General features: G+C 44.0%; 1 protein-coding gene across 10 annotated transcripts in view; it reads left to right on the top strand.

Moving 5' to 3' along the window:
- NPRL3 (NPR3 like, GATOR1 complex subunit) overlaps positions 1–20,027 on the top strand; it is a 115,686-nt gene that overhangs the window by 65,544 nt on the left and 30,115 nt on the right. For all 10 annotated transcript variants that reach the window (XM_034783058.1, XM_034783059.1, XM_034783057.1 and 7 more), the window contains one exon: positions 2,609–2,738. In XM_034783058.1, the coding sequence (XP_034638949.1) occupies positions 2,609–2,738 (130 nt within the window). The remainder of the gene's footprint in view (positions 1–2,608; positions 2,739–20,027) is intronic.

Raw genomic sequence — 20,027 nt, 5'->3', positions numbered from 1 at the left:
AGCTGTACTGGCCGCGATTGCCAGGGCAAATTAATCATTAAACACGCTTGCTTTTAAACCATGTGTAATATTTACAAAGGTACACTCACCAGAGGTGCCTTGTGTGCCCTCAGGGTCTGGGAGCACGCCTTGGGTGAGTTCGGGGGTTACTGGTTCCAGGTCCAGGGTGATAAACATATCCTGGCTGTTGGGGAAACCAGTTTCTCCGCTTCCTTGCTGTGAGCTATCTTCATTGTCTTCATCATCATCATCTTCCGCGTACCCCGAACCTGCTTCCCTGTTGCGTGATTCTCCATTAATGGAGTCAAAGCACACGGTTGGGGTAGTGGTGGCTGCACCCCCTAGCATGGCATGCAGCTCCACGTAGAAGCGGCATGTTTGCGGCTCTGCCCCAGACCTTCCGTTTGCCTCTCTGGCTTTGTGGTAGGCTTGCCTTAGCTCCTTAATTTTCACACAGCACTGCTGTGCGTTCCTGTTATGGCCTCTGTCTTTCATGGCCTTTGAGACTTTTTCTAATATTTTGCCATTTTGTTTACTGCTACGGAGTTCAACTAGCACTGATTCATCTCCCCATATGGCGAGCAGATCCCGTACCTCCCGTTCTGTCCAGGCTGGAGCTCTTTTGCCATCCTGGGACTCCATCATGGTTACCTGTGCTGATGAGCTCTGTGTGGTCACGTGTGTTGTCCACGCTGGGCAAACAGGAAATGAAATTCAAAAGTTCGCGGGGCTTTTCCTGTCTACCTGGTCAGTGCATCTGAATTGAGAGCGCTGTCCAGAGCGGTCACAATGAAGCACTGTGGGATAGCTCCCAGAGGCCAATAACGTCGAATTCCGTCCACACTACCCCAAATCTGACCCGCAAGGGCCGATTTTAGCGCTAATCCCCTCGTCAGAGGTGGAGTAAAGAAACCGGTTTAAAGGGCCCTTTAAGTCGAAAAAAAGGGCTTCGTCGTGTGGACGTGTCCAGGCTTAATCCGATTTCACACTGCTAAATTTGACCTAAACTCATAGTGTAGACCAGGCCTTAGAGACTATGTGCTATTTATGCTAACCTATCTGTTCAACCTTGTATTTAGCTGTGACACTGAATACCTTTCCCAGACCTGTAGAACAGCTCTGTGTAGCTTGAAAGCTTGTCTCTCCCACCAACAAAAGTTGGTCCAGTAAAAGTTATTACCTCACCCATCTTGTCACAGCAGTTGAGTTCATTTGGGGCTATGGAGCTAGCAATTCCTATACTTATTTGTGATGGTCCTGGTCTCTGGGAGTTCTCAGTTAGGGGCTCTTGACTCTGAAATTACCTCCTCCATCCACTTTGCAGAGTCAGACTTTATCAGGCACAATGCAAGGCCCATCTTTTCTGTCAAGCATGGAAGTAAAGGGGGGACTGTTTGTGGGGATCATCCTTTGTACTACCTCTGGAAAATTGTACGTTCCTAATTATGTAAGTTGTGAGCCTGTGCCCTGAGCAATATGGAAGAACACATTTAAGTCAAGCCTAGGGAGGAGTCTAAGATTTACCTCAGCCAGCTAAGTCCATGTAAAAGATGCTATCCTGTGTTTAGGCAATAGATGTTGTCTGTTAGCTGACCCCAACCTGATCTTGACATCTTAGCCCATGTAAGGGTTTGTCTAGATTAGGCAAATAGTAGAAATTTGTGCTGAAGCAGTGTGTGATTTGTCTATACTATGCGATCATGTGCACTTACGGGGAGGCGGGGTTTAAAGTGCACTAATGTGTTGCTCATAAATTGGTCTCTGTAGGGTATCTTTAGTGCACACCAGCAGGTCAAGTATGCTTTAACATAGTGCTGTTTGAAACCGAATTACATTAGCGCGCAGTGGGGAACCTTTAGGGTATGCCTACACCTAGAGCTTGGCTTGTGATTCCTACCTCGAGGAGATGTACTCATGCTAGATCTTATCGAGCTAGCATGCTAAAAATAGTCATGTAGCCATGGTACAGCAGCGAGCAATAGGAAGGGCTCGCTCCCCCGAGGACAAACCCACACAGACTCCATGGGTATGTACTTGGGCAGCTAGCTCAAGCCGCTGCCCTTGCTACAGTGATTGCACTACTAACTCACATCCCCAGCTCTAAGTGTAGACAGACCTTTAGTGTACACCAGCAGGGTCTAAGTGGACTAATTAATGTGCAACACGCCACTGTGCTTTAGAAATCCCACCCCCAGAAGTGCACATTACTTCACTGTGTAGACAAACCTGTAGATGATGATTTGTCCTTCCAACGGAGCTAGAGATAGTGAGATGAAGATATTGCATCTGTTTGTTGAATTTTTAAAAAAAATCTGTAATAATGGGTCATGGGAAAATAGATCCAATTAATTAATGAGTCTGTGATTAAAATAAAAAAATTGCTGTGGCAAAAGCTAATACCACATTGAATATGTTCATTATTTTCTCACATAATCAGGATACTAGAGGTCATAAACCATAATGGGCTTCTTTATTTACCTAAAACATAAAGAATATTTTTGTTGTGAATTGGCACGTCTTGTGCAATGAATATGTATTAGTAAGTTTATGTAAATTCTGTTTAAAAAACAGTGCAAGACTAATTTCCTCTTGTACCTCTTTTTCATAGTTACTCCCCTTTGGCAGAGGAATTTTCATGTCAGTTTCCTGGCCATGATTTGCCGTCTGTGCTTTCCAAGTTCTCTTTGCCAGTTTCCTTATCAGAGTTCAAGAATCCGCTAGCTCCGCCAGTACAGGAGGTAAGTTATGGGGGAGCATGTAAAAGCTCATGATTGACAGACACCAGACCCCTCATGATTGATCTGTTTGTCAGCATGGGGATGAGAATGTCCAACTAGAAGCTTTCAGAGCTCTTGTAGATTCAAAATCTTTCAATTACTGGGCTTCCTAGCCACCCATTCAAATTACTTTACATCCACATGATAAAAATCCGTAGGCAGGTCTAGTTGGAACCATTTGAGTGATCTGTGCTGAAAAGCATGTTGCTTAGTGAAATTGCTGAGTGTACTCCTTTGCATCTTATAAAATGCCCTGAGTAAGATGACAAGGGAAATTTGAAAATCAAAATTGGATTGAAAAAAAAATGTCCTAGTTCAAACAGGTATTATTTAGGGCAAGGTCTATGGCCTGTGTTATACAGGAGGTTAGACTAATCAGAGGTTCTCAAACTTCATTGCACCGCAACCCCCTTCTGACAACAAAAATTGTTACATGACCTCAGGATGGGGGAGCGAAGCCCGAGCCTGCCCAAGCTCCGCTGCCGCGGGCAGGGGAGGCAAAGCCAAAGCCTGATGGCTTCAGCCCCAGGTGGGGGGGCTTTGGCCTTGGCCCTGGGTGGTGGGGCTCGGGCTTCAGCCCCAGGCCCCAGCAAGTCTAACACCAGCCCTGGAGACCCCATTAAAACTGGGTCGCAACCCACAGTGAGAACCGCTGGGTCACTAGCTGATCATAGTGATTCCTTCTGGCTTTGGAATCTATGAAAAATTCTATTTGCTCTATAGAAAATTGTCCTGATCCCCATGAATCTTTCATCTATAATATGTACATAGAATGTACCTTCCTCAGAAACACAAAGATAAAGAGCTATTTTTATATATTCCAGCTGCTTTAGACTTGCAATCTGGATTTAAAAGCAAGCTGTACTGTGTATTTACTTAGGCTTCTGTATGATGCTGAAGGAGTTTAAAGGCTAATCCAAGAAGTGGACTTCAGCATGTAGTCAACAAAAGTGCATGTGTTACAATATTATAGTATTAAGGTTTTCAGATTTGTGTTTTACTGTTTGTTCAAGCAATTAAGGCTTGGGGAATTTCCTAAGGATTAGTGAAAGGCTGGAAAGAGCGAAATGGCCTCAGGCCACCAGCTCTATAAAAATGCTTTAGGCTGAAGTAATTGTTCTTCTTCGAGTGCTGTCCCTGTGGGTGCTCCACTCCAGGTGACGGTGCGTCCTGGCGCTGTTGACCTCTTGGGCCGCAAGGTTTATACCTCCTCCACTCTGCAATTCAGAATTGCAAACTATTGCACTCTACTTGCAAGCTACGACTTCGATAACTACAATAAACTCGTTGATTTTACCTCCTATATCCCAGAGGACAGGAGAGCAGACTTTAAGTCAGTCCTCGTCAAGGGCCAATTGGTATCCAGAACGGCCCTACAAGCATCTCTAGACATGGCGGACACAGCAGCCTGCACTACCGCAACTGCAGTGGTTATGTGCAGATCTTCCTGGCATTCTGCATCCAATATCCCCAAAGACCTGCAGATCAAAGTGGAGGACCTACCCTTTGATAAAGATAAACTCTTTTCCAAGAAAACCGACAAAGTCCTTCACACAATGAAAGACTCTAGAGTGACCCTGCACACCCTGGGCATTTACCCATCCCTTCCCAGGAGACAATGGTATCAACCTTATCAGAGGCCACGCAAACAACAGTATCACCAGCCTCAGCCCAGACCATACGATATACCCAGGAATCGCGCTAGACCTCCTAGGCGCAGACAAAACCAAGCACAACAGCTACCTCCCACCCATCAGAAAATAAACAATTTTGAAGCGTTGGTCGAGGGTCTGCACGACCACCCCTTGACTCCACTGCCTATTTGCCCATTTGGCCACCGCCTCCAGGTTTTCCACCATGCCTGGCAGCAGATTACACAGGACCGTTGGGTCCTGGAAATAGTTCAGTTCGGTTATTCCCTCCCTTTTATATCCTACCCTCCTATCCTTCCCCCTTCTCCGTCCCTCTTCAGGGACCCCTCTCACGAGCACCTACTTCACATAGAAGTGGCTCATCTTCTACAGCTAAGTGCAGGGGAACCTGTTGCCGACACAACATAGAGGAAAAGGGTTCTACTCCCATTACTTTCTGACCCAGAAAAAGACCGGGGGATGGAGGCCAATACAGTAACTCCTCACTTAACGTTGTAGTTATGTTCCTGAAAAATGCGACTTTAAGCGAAATGATGTTAAGCGAATCCAATTTCCCCATAAGAATTAATGTAAATGAGGGGGTTAGGTTCCAGGGAAATTTTTTTTCACCAGAGAAAAGACACTATCTATCCATCCATCCACACACAGTATAAGTTTTAAACAAACAATTTAATACTGGTACACAGTGATGATGATTGTGAAGCTTGGTTGAGGTGGAGGAGTCAGAGGGTGGGATATTTCCAGGGAATGCCTTACTGCTAAATGATGAACTAGCAATTGGCTGAGCCCTCATGGGTTAACTCTCACACTCTACTGTACAAGGCAGCAGGAAAAGAGGGAGGGCGGACAGAGACACACACCCTGTGTGTGTGAGAGAGAGAGAGAGAGAGATGCGCATTTCCCCTTTAAGTATGAAGAGTGGGGTCAGAAGTACACTGCCTTGTTAATTAGATCAGCAAGCTGAGACCAGACCTCAGCTGCTGCCGCCTGGAAGCTCCCTCTGTCGTGTGTCCCCCCTGCTCTTTGGAAGATGGAGTAAACAGGGTGCAAGAGCAGGGGGGAGGGGGACACCTTGACATTAGCTCCCCTCTTCTCCCCCCCCCCCCACACAGCAAGCAGGAGTCTCGGGGAGCAGCTCCAAGGCAGAGGGCAGGAGCAGCACATGGCAGTGGGGGGAGGGACAGCTGCAATTGCTAGCCTGCTGGGCAGCTGCTGCACAGAGAACTTAGGGGAGCAGGGAGAGCTGATAGGGGGCTTGTCGGTCCACCCTGGTTCCAGCCACCCACCAGCTAGCTCCATTGGGCTGCTCTTCCTGCAAGCAGTGGACAAAGCAGGCGGCTGCCAAACGACGTTAGAAGGGAGCATTGCACAACTTTAAATGAGCATGTTCCCTAATTGATCAGCAACGTAACAACGAAACAACGTTAACCGGGACGACCTTAAGTGAGGACTTACTGTACTAGACCTACACCAACTGAACAAATTCGTAAGAGTACAGAAATTCAAGATGGTCACATTGGGCACAATAATACCTGCACTGGAACAAGGGGACTGGTTCACAGCCCTCGACCTATAGGATGCCTATTTTCACATATCCATTCATCCAGCCCACAGACGCTTCCTACGATTCACACTCGGACACGACCATTTTCAATACCGGGTACTTCCATTTGGACTCTCCACAGCACCGAGAGTATTCCCCAAAACCCTAGCTGTAGTTGTGGCCCACCTCCGCAGACACGGGATCATACTTTTCCCCTACCTATACTATGCCTCATCAAAGGCAACTCATACGATGAGACGCTACAAGCTACCCATTTCACCATCTCCCTCTTCCACAGCTTAGACCTGCAAATAAACGTCCAAAAATCCACCCTGACACCTACACAGCAAATCGAATTCATTGGCACTCACCTGGACTCAATTCGAACCAAAGCCTCACGCCCACACAATAGATTCCTCGCTATCACTCACCTCATACGCATGCTCTCTGTTCGTCCCAGGATAAAGGCAAGAATTTGCCTACAGCTCCTTGGCCACATGGCAGCCACCACCTTCGTGGTCAAGTACGCCAGGCTGCACATAAGATATCTTCAGGGTTGGCTCAACTCTAACTACAAACCCAGCAGGCACAGCCTCTGCATGCTGCTAACTCCTCCAGCAAACGTACTAGCTTCCCTACAATGGTGGACAAGACCAGAGAACCTCTGCATGGGCGTTCCCTTCCAGCAATGATCCCCGATGCTCATGCTCACCACGGACGCTTCCCTGATCAGTTGGGGAGCACATCTGGGGGGACACACGGCACAAGGCCACTGATCCGTGCCAGAGACGCGTCTGCACACAAATCTCCTAGAGCTCAGAGCAGTGAGACAAACCTGCCTTCACTTTTTTCCCCTCCATAAAGAACAAATCTATCCGGGTCCTAACGGACAATATAGCGCATATATTTTACATCAACAGACGGGGGAGCACGATCACACTCCCTATGTATGGAGGTCATCCGGTTGTGGAATTGGTGCATACAACACCACATACAAATTACTGCTTCGTACCTACCCGGCTGCCACAACACTAGTGCCGACGCACTCAGCAGACATTTTTCTACAGAACACGAATGGGAATTGCACCCCGCAATACTACAACAGCTCTTCTCCCACTGGGGCACCCCGTCAATAGACCTCTTTGCTACATCCCAGAATCGCAAATGCCACCTATTTTGCTCCAGAGCGGGATTTGGAACTGCATCCCTAGGAGACGCATTCCTCATCCCATGGAACAACTCTCTCACGTATGCCTTTCCACCGATCTCTCAGATACACAGGGTTCTGTGCAAGATCAGAGACAACAAGGCCCAGGTCATACTTATTGCCCCGGCTTGGCCGAGACAGACATGGTATCCTTACCTGCTCCACATGTCCGCCCATCCTCCACAGACTCTCCCCTCAGACCAGATCTGCTTTCTCAGGACAATGGGCGGATTCTTCACCCTCAGCTCCAGAAACTCCACCTGACAGCATGGTTCCTGACCCACGAACTAGTCTGTTCCGAGCAAGTCCAATATGTCCTCCTGCATAGTAGAAAAGACTCCACTCATAAAACTTACCTGCAGAAGTGGAAGCACTTCTCTAAGCAATGCCTTTCCAAGTGGATCTCTGACTGCATCAGATCCTGTTACCGCATTCAGAATGCTCAACTGCCTGAAGGCATCAGAAGTCATTCTACTCGAGCTATGTCAACATCCTTTGCCTTCCTCCATAACATATCCATTCCTGATATCTGTAAGGTGGCCACATGGTCATCTGAACACACATTTACCAAACACTATGCTATCATGCAAGATACCATGGCAGACACCATAGTAGGCCATACAGTACCCTCTACAGTACTCACTGCTGCAACTCCAAAGTCCCACCAGCCATAGTGGGTACTGCTTCACATTCACCTGGAGTGGAGCACCCACAGGGACAGCACTCGAAGAAGAGGAGAAAGTTACTCACCTTGCAGTAACTGAAGTTCTTCGAGATGTGTGTCCCTGTGGGTATTCCACTCCCAGTGCTCCTCCCCTCTACTTTGGAGTACTATTCTGACTTCTCCATGGTAGAGAAGGAACTGAGGGGGGCGCGAGACACGTGCGCTCAGGCCCACTCTAACGAGACTGCGAGACAGCAGCTGAGCGTGTGCGTCCCGACCAGGCACTGCTACCGAAGATCTCCGATCAAGGGCGTCGGGATGCACCGTCACCTGGAGTGGAGCGCCCATGGGGACACACATCTCGAAGAACCTCAGTTACTGCAGGGTGAGTAACTTTCTCTCTCTTGCTATTATAAACTGAACTTTGGCAAAAGCTTCTCTAATTGGGTTCTTTTTGCATTTGCACTCATCCCCCAACTTTTGTGACTGTCTACACTAGAGACCTTACAGCAGCACAGAGCTCTCCCGTTGACATAAATAAATCACCCCCAATGAGCTGCAGTAGCTATGTCGGCGAGAGACACTCTTCCACCGACCTAGCACTATGCACACTACCTCTTATGCCGGCGAAATTTATGTTGCTCAAGGGTGTGGTTTTGTTACATCTGAAATTATATACATTTTGCCAACATAAGTGGTAGTGTAGACATGGCCTCTGCTGCATACATGACATTGGCATTGGCCACTGTCCATATTTACAGAAAAGTAACATCCAGCAGTGTAGCCAGTCAGATTGCAAGAGAAGAACTTATTCTGATTGTGATTTGAGTGAGGTAGAGTTCAAAGTGCACCAATACAAAAATATACTGTGTGTGTAAAGAGTAATCTTAGTAGAACAGGCTAGACCAGTAGAACTGGTCAGTCCTGGTCTTGGATAGTGACTAAGACTAGATGCTTCAGAGAGAGAGAGAGAGAGGCATAATTATACCTAACTGTGAAATTTTATATCGATGATGAAGTTTCTTCCTCATTCTACTTGGTGACCGTTTTGTCCTGAAAATTGAGGACTAGTAGCCCTTGTAATTTTTTCCTAGCTACTGTAACTTCAGACACTATTCTTATTCTCTGTGATGAGTTGGTAGGGATTCCTTGTTTTTGTTTGTATATGCAAAAGCCTCATATTATATGTTTTTAGGAACTTATATTTATTAATCTGTGCTATGTATCATTTTACAGCAATAAAAAAGACATTAAGTTAACTAAACAACCTTAAGGTTCTCTTATTAACGTCTTAAAAATCAAAAAATACCAAACTAAATTTGCATAGTCAGCCTTAACTCTGCCCATTGAGCATATGCAAAATGAAACCATCTTTGACTGCAAATGATTTCCCAAATAAGGTATACTTGTAATGAGCCCAATGGAGCAGTGGCATGAATCAAAGCAATAAGGAGGGGCAGAGGCAATCTGAGATAAAACATAATTTGGCCTCTAATCAGTTTGGGGTAAAGTATAAATCAATTAAGTGGGAAATAATCACAAGTAAATCAGTTAGTTGTTTCTACTAAGACTTATATCATAAACTACTGTGAACTATTATTATCTACTGTATATTAGCTATTATCTTTCTTATTATCATTTTATAGATAACAATTTACATTTATGAGATAACAGAATTCTAATTAGATAATATAATGCCTTGTAACATAAACCCCATCGTTCTACATTCCCTTTTCAGTTCTTTGGTTTTCAGCATCTGGAAGCCCAGAGGGGGAAGAGAAGTTCTTAGGATGTTTAGTTATATCTTGAGCAGTCCTCTTGTGCAATCTTTGTTTACTGTTTTGAAGTTCCAGCTTAAATAAAGACATGTATTCCTTGATGCGATGAGTTGGTTTCTTGATTGATCAGTTATCATAAGAAGAGAAGAATGGCCATACTGGGTCAGACTAGTGGTCCGTCTAGTCCAGTATCCTGTCTTCTGACAGTGGCTAATGCCACATGCTTCAAAGGGAATGAACAGAACAGGGAAATTATCGAGTGATCCATCCCCTGTTGTCCAGTCCCAGTTTCTGGGAGTCAGAGCTTTAGGGACATCCAGCGCATGGGGCTGTGTCCCTGACCATCTTGGCTAGTAACCATTGATGGACCTATCCTCTATCAACTTATCTAATTGTTTTTTGTACCCAGTTATACTTTTTGGCCTACACAACATTCCCTGGCAACAAGTTTCTAAGGTTGACGGTACATTGTGTGAAGAAATACATCCTTATGCTCGTTTTAAACCAGTTGACTATTTATTTCAGTGGGTGACCACTGATTCTTCTGTTATGTGAAAGAGTAAATAATACTTCCCAATTCACTTACTCCATACCAGTCATGATTTAATAGATCTCTATCATGTTCCCCCCCCAGTTGTCTTTCCTAAACTGAATTGAGCAATCGCAGTTTTTTTAATCTCTCCCAATGTAGAAGCTGTTTCATCTCACTAACCATTTTTTGTTGTTGTCCTCTTTGCCTTTTCTAATTCTAATATATGTGTATATATGTATATGTGAGATGTGGTGACCAGAACTACATGCAGTATTCAAGGTGTGGGTGTACCATGAATATCTGTAGTGGCATTATGATATTTTTCCTAACATTCTGTTAGCTTTTTTGACTGCTGTTGCCCCTCAAGTTATTTACCTCTCTCCATTCTGAAAACTGTTTATTCCTGCTCTTAGCTTCCTGTTTTTTAGTCAGCTACTGATCCATGAGAGAACCTTCCCTCTTATCCCACGACTGCTTACTTTGCTTAAGAGCCTTTGGTGAGGGACCTTGTCAAAGACTTTCTGAAAGTCCAAATACACTATAGCCAAGGGATCACTTTTGTCCATGTTTGTTTGACCCCCTCAAAGAAGTCTAATAGATTGGTGAGGCATGGTTTTCCTTTACAAAAACTGTCAACTCTTCCCCAACAAATCCTGCTGATTTATGTTTCTGATCATTCTGTTTTTCTATAGTTTCAACCTTTGTCTGGTACTGAAGTTAGGCTTACTGGCCTGTAATTGCTAGGATTGCCTCTGGAGCCTTTTTAAAAAGTGACTGTCATATTAGCGCTATCCTCCAGTCATTTGGTACAGAGGCTAATTTAAGTGGCGAGTTACATAGGGTTACATACCACAGTTAATGCAATTTCATATTTGAGTTCCTTCAGAAATCTTGGGTGAATACCATATGGTCCTGGTGACTTCTTATTGTTTAATGTATCAATTTGTTCCAAACCCACCTCCATTGACACCTCAGTTTGGGATAGTTCCTCAGATTTGTCACCTAAAAAGAGTGGTTCAGGTGTGGGAATTGCCCTCGCATTCTCTGCAGTGAAGACCGATGCAAAGAATTCATTTAGCTTCTCCTTATATTAAGGTCAGTATTACCAAGTGGTTCATCTATATTCATCTCTTGGACCAGATCCTGTGCTCCACTTAGGAGTAAATCAAGAATTACCTCTCTCCTTGTGAGTTCCAGGACTAGCTGCTTCAGAAGCAGTCATTTAAGATGTCAAGAAAATTTATCTCTGCATCCTGTCCTGAGGTGGCATGTACCCAGTCAATATGGGGATATTTGAAATCCCCCATGATTATTGAGTTTTCTTTCTTTAGCCTTTCTGATCTCCCTGAGCATTTCACAATCACCATCACTGTCCTAGTCAGGCGTGGAATATTCTTATTTTTGAAGCATGGAATTTCTATCCATAGAGATTCTATGGTACAATTTTAGCCATTTACTATTTTTACTTTGACACTGTTTGTTTTCTTTCATCTATAGTGCCGCTCCCCCCCTCCCCCCAGCACACCCTACTCTGTCATTCCTACATATTTTGTACCCTGATGTTATCGTGTCCCATTGATTATCATTGTTCCACCAAGATTCTGTGATGCCTATTATATCAATATCCTGATTTAATATCAGGCACTTAAGTTCACCCATCTTAATATTTAGACGTCTAGCATTTGTATACAAGCAGTTAGAAAATTTGTCACTTTTTAGCTGTCTGCCAATATGTCTTGTAATTGAATTAGACTCTTTTTCATTGGACTGTTTCTCTTCAGTTCCTACCTGTACTTTATCAACTTCCATCTTCTCTTTCTTAATATGATATACAGAATCCCCCTTAATAGATCCTCCCCAAAGGGATTTTTCTGTCTGAACTGTGTTCTCTTCTGCATCTGTCAGCTATCCCCAGCCCTTAGTTTAACAACTCCTCTACAGCCTTTTTAATTTTACATACCAGCAGTCTGGTTCTGTTTTGGTTTTGGAGCCTATCCTTCCTCTATAGACTCCTTCTTTCTCAAAAAGTTCCTCAGTTCCTAGTAAACCTAAATCCCTGTTCCCTACACCACTGTCTCATCTATGTATCCACGCACAGTATGAATTTTCAAAGGCTCATATTCCAATCATATGAAAACTGGTTCTTACTGGAATACTTGAATGTGCTTCCCAATGAAGCCTATTGCTGTCCCATATCTTAACTTCCTACATCTGGCTATTTCCAAAATGAGGGGAGAGGAATATGGGGCCCCCATACTTCAAGGTGTCTGAACCAGCTGTGTTAAAGGGAGGTGTAAACCCCCCATAAATGGACAACCCTAGAATAACAAGTCCTTGACGGAGATTTCTACCCATTCCCAGGCAGGTGAGAGTGTATTTTCACCAACTGGGTAAAAACCTCCCCCGTAGACATGTTGTCACTGGCCTCCTCCACTAAAGTACGTATTTTTAATAATTCACATTTCCATTACTCTTAGTTATTTGATCCTTCCAGGATAGGACCAGCTTGGCTCTGAAGAAAGCACTGGGTGTAACTGGGGGTGGCTAGCTGTTTCTCACTGAACAAACGATGCTTTTAATTTTTTATTCTGTTTTTTGTTGTTGTTTTTTAACAAAGTGGTTGCTAGGTGAAGCCTCCATTTTGCAGATGAACTGAATTAATTATGGATTGTACAATAGTGCAGTGGAAAATGGGCATGTGAGGGAATAGGAATTGGAGGGGGCTGCATGCGTTTGAGAGAATAGCACAAATAGGACTCAGTAAGATCTACTGTGCATCTGGAAGCCATTATGTGGCGAATCAAGGGCAGCTTTTGTTGTGGAGGGTGTGGAAGTACCATTTATATGCAGATAGTCAGTTATAGTAAATATAAAATGCATGTTTGCTGTGTGCTGGATTTAAAAATAGTGTTTGCAAGACTTTAAAGAGAAATATTGGGTGAGTGCTGTTCCGTCAACTGAAGTAAAGATCCAAAGCTAAGCCTGTCACCTGATGATTGGAATGCTGATATGTTCTAGAGTAATGCATTGATTTGATTTACAGTGATAGCAGAGACCTGAAGTATCTGGTGGGTCTAAAATAAGGAAATGTTTTAATGATGGTTTTGGGTTTTTTGCCATAGTGTGGTGAATGTTTGAGCAGGCTCATTTAATTGGACTAACAACCGTTTATTTTTGCCAATATAAACGCAGTACACCCTCGCTATAATGAACCTGTTGGGACCCAAACCTTTTGTTTGTTTTAGCCAGGAGTTCATTATAGTGAAAGGACAATGAAAATGAATGGGTGGCGGAGCAGCAGACCTGCCAGCCCTGAGCGGTGGAGCTGCCAGCCCCATGTGGTGGAGTGGCAGAGCGGGATAAAAACTGCATGCATGTGCAACTTTTTTTTTTTTTTTTTTTAAACGTTACAGTACTGTACTGTAGTTGAGATACAGGTACTATGTTCGTTATAATGAAGGGCATTATAGCGAGGGTATACTGTATGCTGTCATCTTTTCTTCACTTTTGAACCAAAAGCTTTCCCAGTAGCTATTCTGTTTTTTCAAATGTAATCCTGAAGAGTGTGTGTGTCAATTAGGTTAAATTAGACTAGTTCCAGACTGTGCTCCACTGGCTATATTTTTTATTAAAACCGGAAAATATATATGACCAAACCAGGACTGGACCTTTCTCGTCCACTTTGTCCCAGCTTCTAGCTAGTCCCAGTTTTCTTGACATTTTCCTTTTTCATGGAAAAAACCAGCTCTGGGGGTCTGATCACAGGAAACAGGCTTCTAAAAGTCCATGTGTTAAATAAAGAATTTTACAAATGCTCTCTGTTTCCAGGAAGGCAAAGACTATTGAAGGGCTCGGTCTTGCCCTTGCAGAGTTCAGTGGGCTGTGTTCTGTATTGTGTCTCCAGATGGGGTGATGCATAAAGTCTTTGTTTTTCAGAACCAAAATGTCTGTTGTGTGCTTATTTGTCAATAAATACAATGCCCTGTATTGTTACCAGCTTCTTGCATACAGTGTGTCACACAGCCGTACACTACGCTACACTGCGGGAGCTTGGCCTACAGCAGTGATGGGAAATGGCGTCATAGGGATGGAGAGGGGGGAAAGGGGTGTTAAAATGTACTAGTGGAAACAATGTAAATGTTGTTGCAGACCAGATAACAGACTGGAAGGAGGCGGGGGTGGGGATGAGGAGGCAGAGTGAAGGCAGGGATAGTGGGATGTGGGGAGGAGGAGAGTGGAGTGAAGGAGCCATGAGAATGGGGTTAAAATTTAGACTTAATCATAGATTAAAACAAAGCAAAATGTTTCATCCTTGTATTTATTGCATGGCTCCAGTTTTTCAGCCAAAGAAGGCTGGACATAACTCCCTACAGCACCGGCTGATGACTAAGCTTTATGAGCAGTCCCCCATGGCTAAACATGCCATTGCCTACTCAGCTGTCCAAGGTCTTTCTGGCATCAGGAAAGAGGCCATCTGATTGGTAAGGTTTTGAGACCAGAGGTGAAGATGAAGAGACTCCCATGGCTCAGAGGAAACCAGTGAGTTTCAGATCTAGATCAGGAAAAGTGGTAGGGAGGGAATGCACCTCTGAGACAGCTATATCGAGAATGTCCATTTCCTCTCCAAAGCAAAGAGATGCTCACTTGATAGAGATGAGGCAGGAAGTTCAAAATGGCCATGTTCAAATGAACTGTCTGCAGAGCCAAGTACCAAAATCTCAGCCAGGTCTTGTTTCTGAAACGGCTTGTGTAGTAATCTTCACCCTGGTACTAGCACCTGCTGCAGATGTGATGCAGCAGCACAGAATGCTGTCCTGGGAGAGAGACAGACTGCCAAGGAGAGGAAAAGGGAGGGGGGTTGGAATCCACCCAAAGGGGCAGCTGGAAAAAGCTGTTAGAGGCGGAGAAGAAACGAGATGCTGAGCTGGAGGATAAACTGGGGCCTGGTTCGAAGGTAAGGTGATAAAATAAAAGAACAGGAGAATAAAAGTATGGGACTGGGAAGTGAGGAGGAAAAAGAAAACAGGAAAGGTTTCATGTCAGGACAAGCAGAAAAAATAGACCTGGGTATGTGACTAGATGCTGTTGGAGAAGGAGAGTGGGGGGGGGGGGGGGGGAAATATACAGATTTACCAGAAAGTGAGTCTCGAGAAAAAATTGAAAGGAAATATAATTGGTGAAAGAGGAAATTGATCAAAAAGCTGCATTGGATGGAAACAGCTCCTGGAAGCAGTAAAGAGAAGCACACCCACGAAGGACCTAAAGTACATGAACAGAGAGAGTGACTGTTGGAACATCTGTTGATGGAATACAGTTCAAAGGTGCCTAATGGATGAGCAAGGGCCCCCTAGGTGAAGAAACCCCACTTGTGGATAAACATGGTGAAAAGAGGTACAGCCACAGGGATATCGAATCTGAGGAGCACTTCAGGCTGAAGAGAGGAGAAGAACAGGACAGCAAGAGGAGCTGGACTTGCATCCAAGGAGAAGAAAATTTGATTCTTCTCTGAAGTGTGGAAGCAGTGACACAGTATATTGTAGAGCAATCTCTTTTGTTCATAATAACAATGCATTTGGTATTAACTGTACAGCATGTAAAAGCTCACAAAGATTAATGAGTTGGTATCCTATAGTTTATTAGTATACGTAGTAAGTCTTTGGTAATGGTCTATATTATTTATGCTCCTGGTACAGTTTTGGAGTTTTCCCTTAGAAAGTTCTAAAAATTTAAAATTATCCTTTTTGTCTTGGTTTTCCTCTGCCTCTCCTCATAGTTAGCATAGACTTGTCAGGTCACCACACTTGCTGTGCTGTGTAAGTATTGGTGTAAACTTGAGAGTAGCCCTCTGTATGATGCATAACACAGGAGAAATGTAACAAGGCTGCAAGGATGGCATGACTCTTCAGGGCTGTGCAGATTGTGCATATCAGAAATGACTGTAATTATTGTGTTTTTACTTAGTCTGTATCACTGATTAATATCCTCAGTTCAACAATCCTGTCTTCCTGCCTTGAAAGGGAAGCTGAAGTCTCATTCAGATCTCACTTGAAAGGTGGTCAAATTTCATGGTAGCTTCTGTATTCCCCATTGAAATGCAACTTCTCATAGCTGTTTAGTGATTGACAAATGATATCCCTTGTGGCCGAGTGAACTGAAATATGCCCAGTATCTCAGAAGAACAAATCTATTAACTTTTTATTAAGATCCCCCTGAAGAAGCTGCTACTTTTATAGTCAGTAGTGCCACCAAACTGTTACCAAAGAGGGGAGGGCATTAACTACAGAATTTTGTTTAGATTCCTTGTCTCCAGTAGCTGCTTATTTATATTATTGTTATGTTCACAATGTGCTGGGTGATGTCCAAACATAAGAACACTGGTTCCTGCCCCAGCTAGCTTTCTGAAATACAGCAACTTTCTGTGAGCTACATCATCCACCTTCAACAAAAAGAGGAGATATTTGCTGTTAAGCAAACCCAAGCTAAAATGTCATTAAAGTTGCCACAGCAGTTGCTCCATTCAGGTAGTGCTTTAATGTTGGCTCTTTTAAAATATTGGTTAGTATCCCAGTATTAAATGAGGCAGAAAGAAGGCATGTGCAGTGGCTGTGATGTGACACATGGCATTTGAGGTTTAGAGTTTTTGTTCCCTTTAAACAGAATTCCTCTGAATACGTCCAAGGTCAAGACGAGAGTGAAAGATTTCAAGGATGGGTGTGTGTTTGGATATACATACCTCCCCACAGCCAGCCTGGCAAGAATGATATTAAAAGCCTGCATGGAGAAAAATGGTCCTGCCCCATGAAACTGCTTGAGTTGTCAATCCTCCTGCATTAGGAATTTATGAAGGGATAGAAATAAGATCTAGGTGAAGGCATAGTCTGCCAGTGGGGCAGCACAAAACCTCTCTCCACTCTGCCAAGGAGAGGAACTGGCTTGTGACACCTGCCAGGAAAGGGTTCATATTCCCCTTCTAAAATAAGGGACCCACTCTGTTCCCCAGAGCACAAGGAGCTACACTGCACATCCAGAGACAAAAGGTATGTCTACACTGCAATTAGACACTGGCCTGTGCCAGCTGACTCAGGCTTGCAGGGCTTGAGCTAAGGGGTTGCTTAAGTGCAGTGTAGATGTTTGTGCTCGGGCTGCAGCCTGAGCTTGGGGACCCTCCCACCTCTCAGGGTTCTATTGCCCAGGCTCCAGCCTGATCCTGAATGTGTACATTGCAGTTCAACAGCCCCTTAGCCTGAGCCCAAGTCAGCTGGAATGGGCTAGCCACAGGTTTTTAATTGCAGTATAGACATATCCAAAGGGACTGCTTCGAGTAGATCTGAAACAAGGGACTACTTTTTCTGTCCAAAGTCAGGTAAACTGTGTTGTGATGAGGAGGTACAGGCACTGGCCTGTGTCATGCCCAAAAATCTGATAAATCTTGCTGACATCTGAAAGCGCCCCCAACAGCTTAATAATTCCCACCATAAGAGTGAGACAGAAGGGGCAGGAGGAAGATGACTTTAGCAGTAGTGTTTCAGATGGGTTGGATGGAGTAAAAGGAAGAGGAAATAACTTTCACTTCATTAGTTTGGAACATTGTAAATATGAGCCAAACTCTGCTTTTGGATATTTAAACATTAATGTGACTGGGAGTTGTGTGTGGATGTGTGTGCAGAATTTGGCTCATGGTTTGGAAATGTATGCTAATGTGTCTGTGCAAAGATTGATCCTGCCTATACGAATGTCTCAAATGCCTAGACATGTAAGTGTTAGGTGCATGGAATCTGGTAAAAAGAAGTGTGTGTTGGTCTGTCCATCTCTACAGATCATGTGGCTGCATAACACTTCATGCAACTAAAATAAACTTTGGGGTGACAGCTTTATTAACAAAATAAGATATGCTGACTACTTTTTTGGCAAAAGTTTTCAAAAGAAAATAGACTTGTGTGAAATGCACATATTGATCCATATTGCTTGAGAGAGAGACTGTTAACTGTTAATGACTCTGGAGGGAGCGCTAGCATCTTGACATAATTGTTAGGCGAAATTTCTTGTAGGTTTGTTTCAGTTGTTGGCAAAGTTGATCTATAATGTATGGTACTTACAGTGTTCGTTTATTGTACACCTTTGAGTTGTGTCTCACTCTCTGTTCTCTGAGTAGATTATTGTATAATTAAAATTAATAACAGATTTTCTTACAAAGAGGTGTTTGAGGGAGATCTCCAAATTATATGTCCAGCAGCCCCAAGAGGCAGGAATTCCTGAAGAGAGACTGGGTGTGTGCCAGGCAGCAAAAGGCACGTGTGCTTTGGGGCTTGGTAGAAGACAAGGCCGGGAGGGTAGAGCCAGGCTGAAGTTTGCTCAGCTTTTAGCAAAATGAGAATTGTGTGGGCTGAAAAGTTTGATTTGGGGGCTTTTACTGAGGTTTGGCCCATTTACCATAATGATTAATACAGCAGATTTAGTTTCCTTCGGAGGATCTGAGCTCATTCTGCCTGTTTCTCTCACCAAAACACTGCTGGTTGCTATCAAGTCCTTGAGCAGCTTTTGTCAGTGAATCAATGGTTTCAGTACCTACAAGTTAATATTTGGGGGCCTGCAATATTTTGTGAACTGAAAAGGCTGTTCATGTGAGATTCAGCCAGGAAGATGATGCATTCTCCAAACCCTCTGGAAACAGGTCACCCCCAAATCCACAAACCGCTCTTGCTCACTCTGTCTGCTGCTTTTGGCATCCGTTGGGGGATGTTCTGTACTTGTTTTTTTGGATGCTGTAACACAAAGAATGTGTTTGCACTAGGAAGGTGGGGCTGAATTGAGGCAACCTAATGCCCTATGAGCACAACCACATGCTAGTGAACATTTCAATAATTAAAGCTATATTAAGGTTAAAATAGCTCAAGACAAAAGAAGATCTTGAAAAAATCAAGGTAATTCAAGGAACTAGAAAAGCAGACTTCACTGTCTAGCCAGTGGAACTTGCCAGGTGTGAGATGACTCAGACTAATCCCCATTGCCTGAGAAACAGCTAGCCCAAGAGCCTCATGGCCAGATTTTTAAAGTTGTTTAGGTCCTAGTGGGATTTTCAGACACTCCCAGGTTCCTGTCTCCCATTGATTTCAATGGGGGTTAGGAACCGTGGTATTTCTGAAAATCCCACTACGTGCCTACTCTGTATCTTATGATGCTTAAACACCTTTAAAAATCTGGTTCTCTATTCTGTACAATGGACTCTTAATGACAGATGCCCTATCCATCTGTCTAGGTTCTCGTATTGTCCCCCAATACCCTAGATATTGTGAGGCGCTCAGATACTAATGTATTTATTCTCACAACACCCCTGTGATGCTAGACCATACCATTGTCCCCACGTTACAGATGAGGAACTGAAGCACAGAGAGATTAGTAGCTTGCATAAGGACACACATGATGTCTGTGGCAGAGCCCAGAATTGCAGCCAGGTCTCCGTAGTCCCCGGCAGTGTCCTAACCACTGGGCCATTTTCCTCTACTATGTCCACATGTACTCACACCATGATAATGGCAGGGCGGTCTATCCTCCCCCTTCTCTTTGGGTAGGCTGGGTTCAGATGGGCTGGGATGTTTCCTAGAAGAGCTTGGGTTCAGCTGCTATCTTCCTGTGCTGGGAGCCTTTTTTGTGACCATTGATCTATGATAACAGCTGTGCAGTGAACTCAGGGTCCTACAGTTAAGGAACAAATTGCTACTAGAAGAACACTTACATAGTAAACATGCATTGCCGTTGAGAAATTTTCATTTAAATATGGGGTGTATGTCTATAGATCCATTTCCAATAAAGCACTGTAATTTATTGTAATGCAAAGCATTACATTAAAGTCTTCAGCCTGCCTTCAGAATTACTA

This window comes from Trachemys scripta, chromosome 10, assembly GCF_013100865.1.
Source record: "Trachemys scripta elegans isolate TJP31775 chromosome 10, CAS_Tse_1.0, whole genome shotgun sequence".
Taxonomy (NCBI): domain Eukaryota; kingdom Metazoa; phylum Chordata; order Testudines; family Emydidae; genus Trachemys; species Trachemys scripta.
This window is presented reverse-complemented; position numbering and strand designations above follow the sequence as displayed.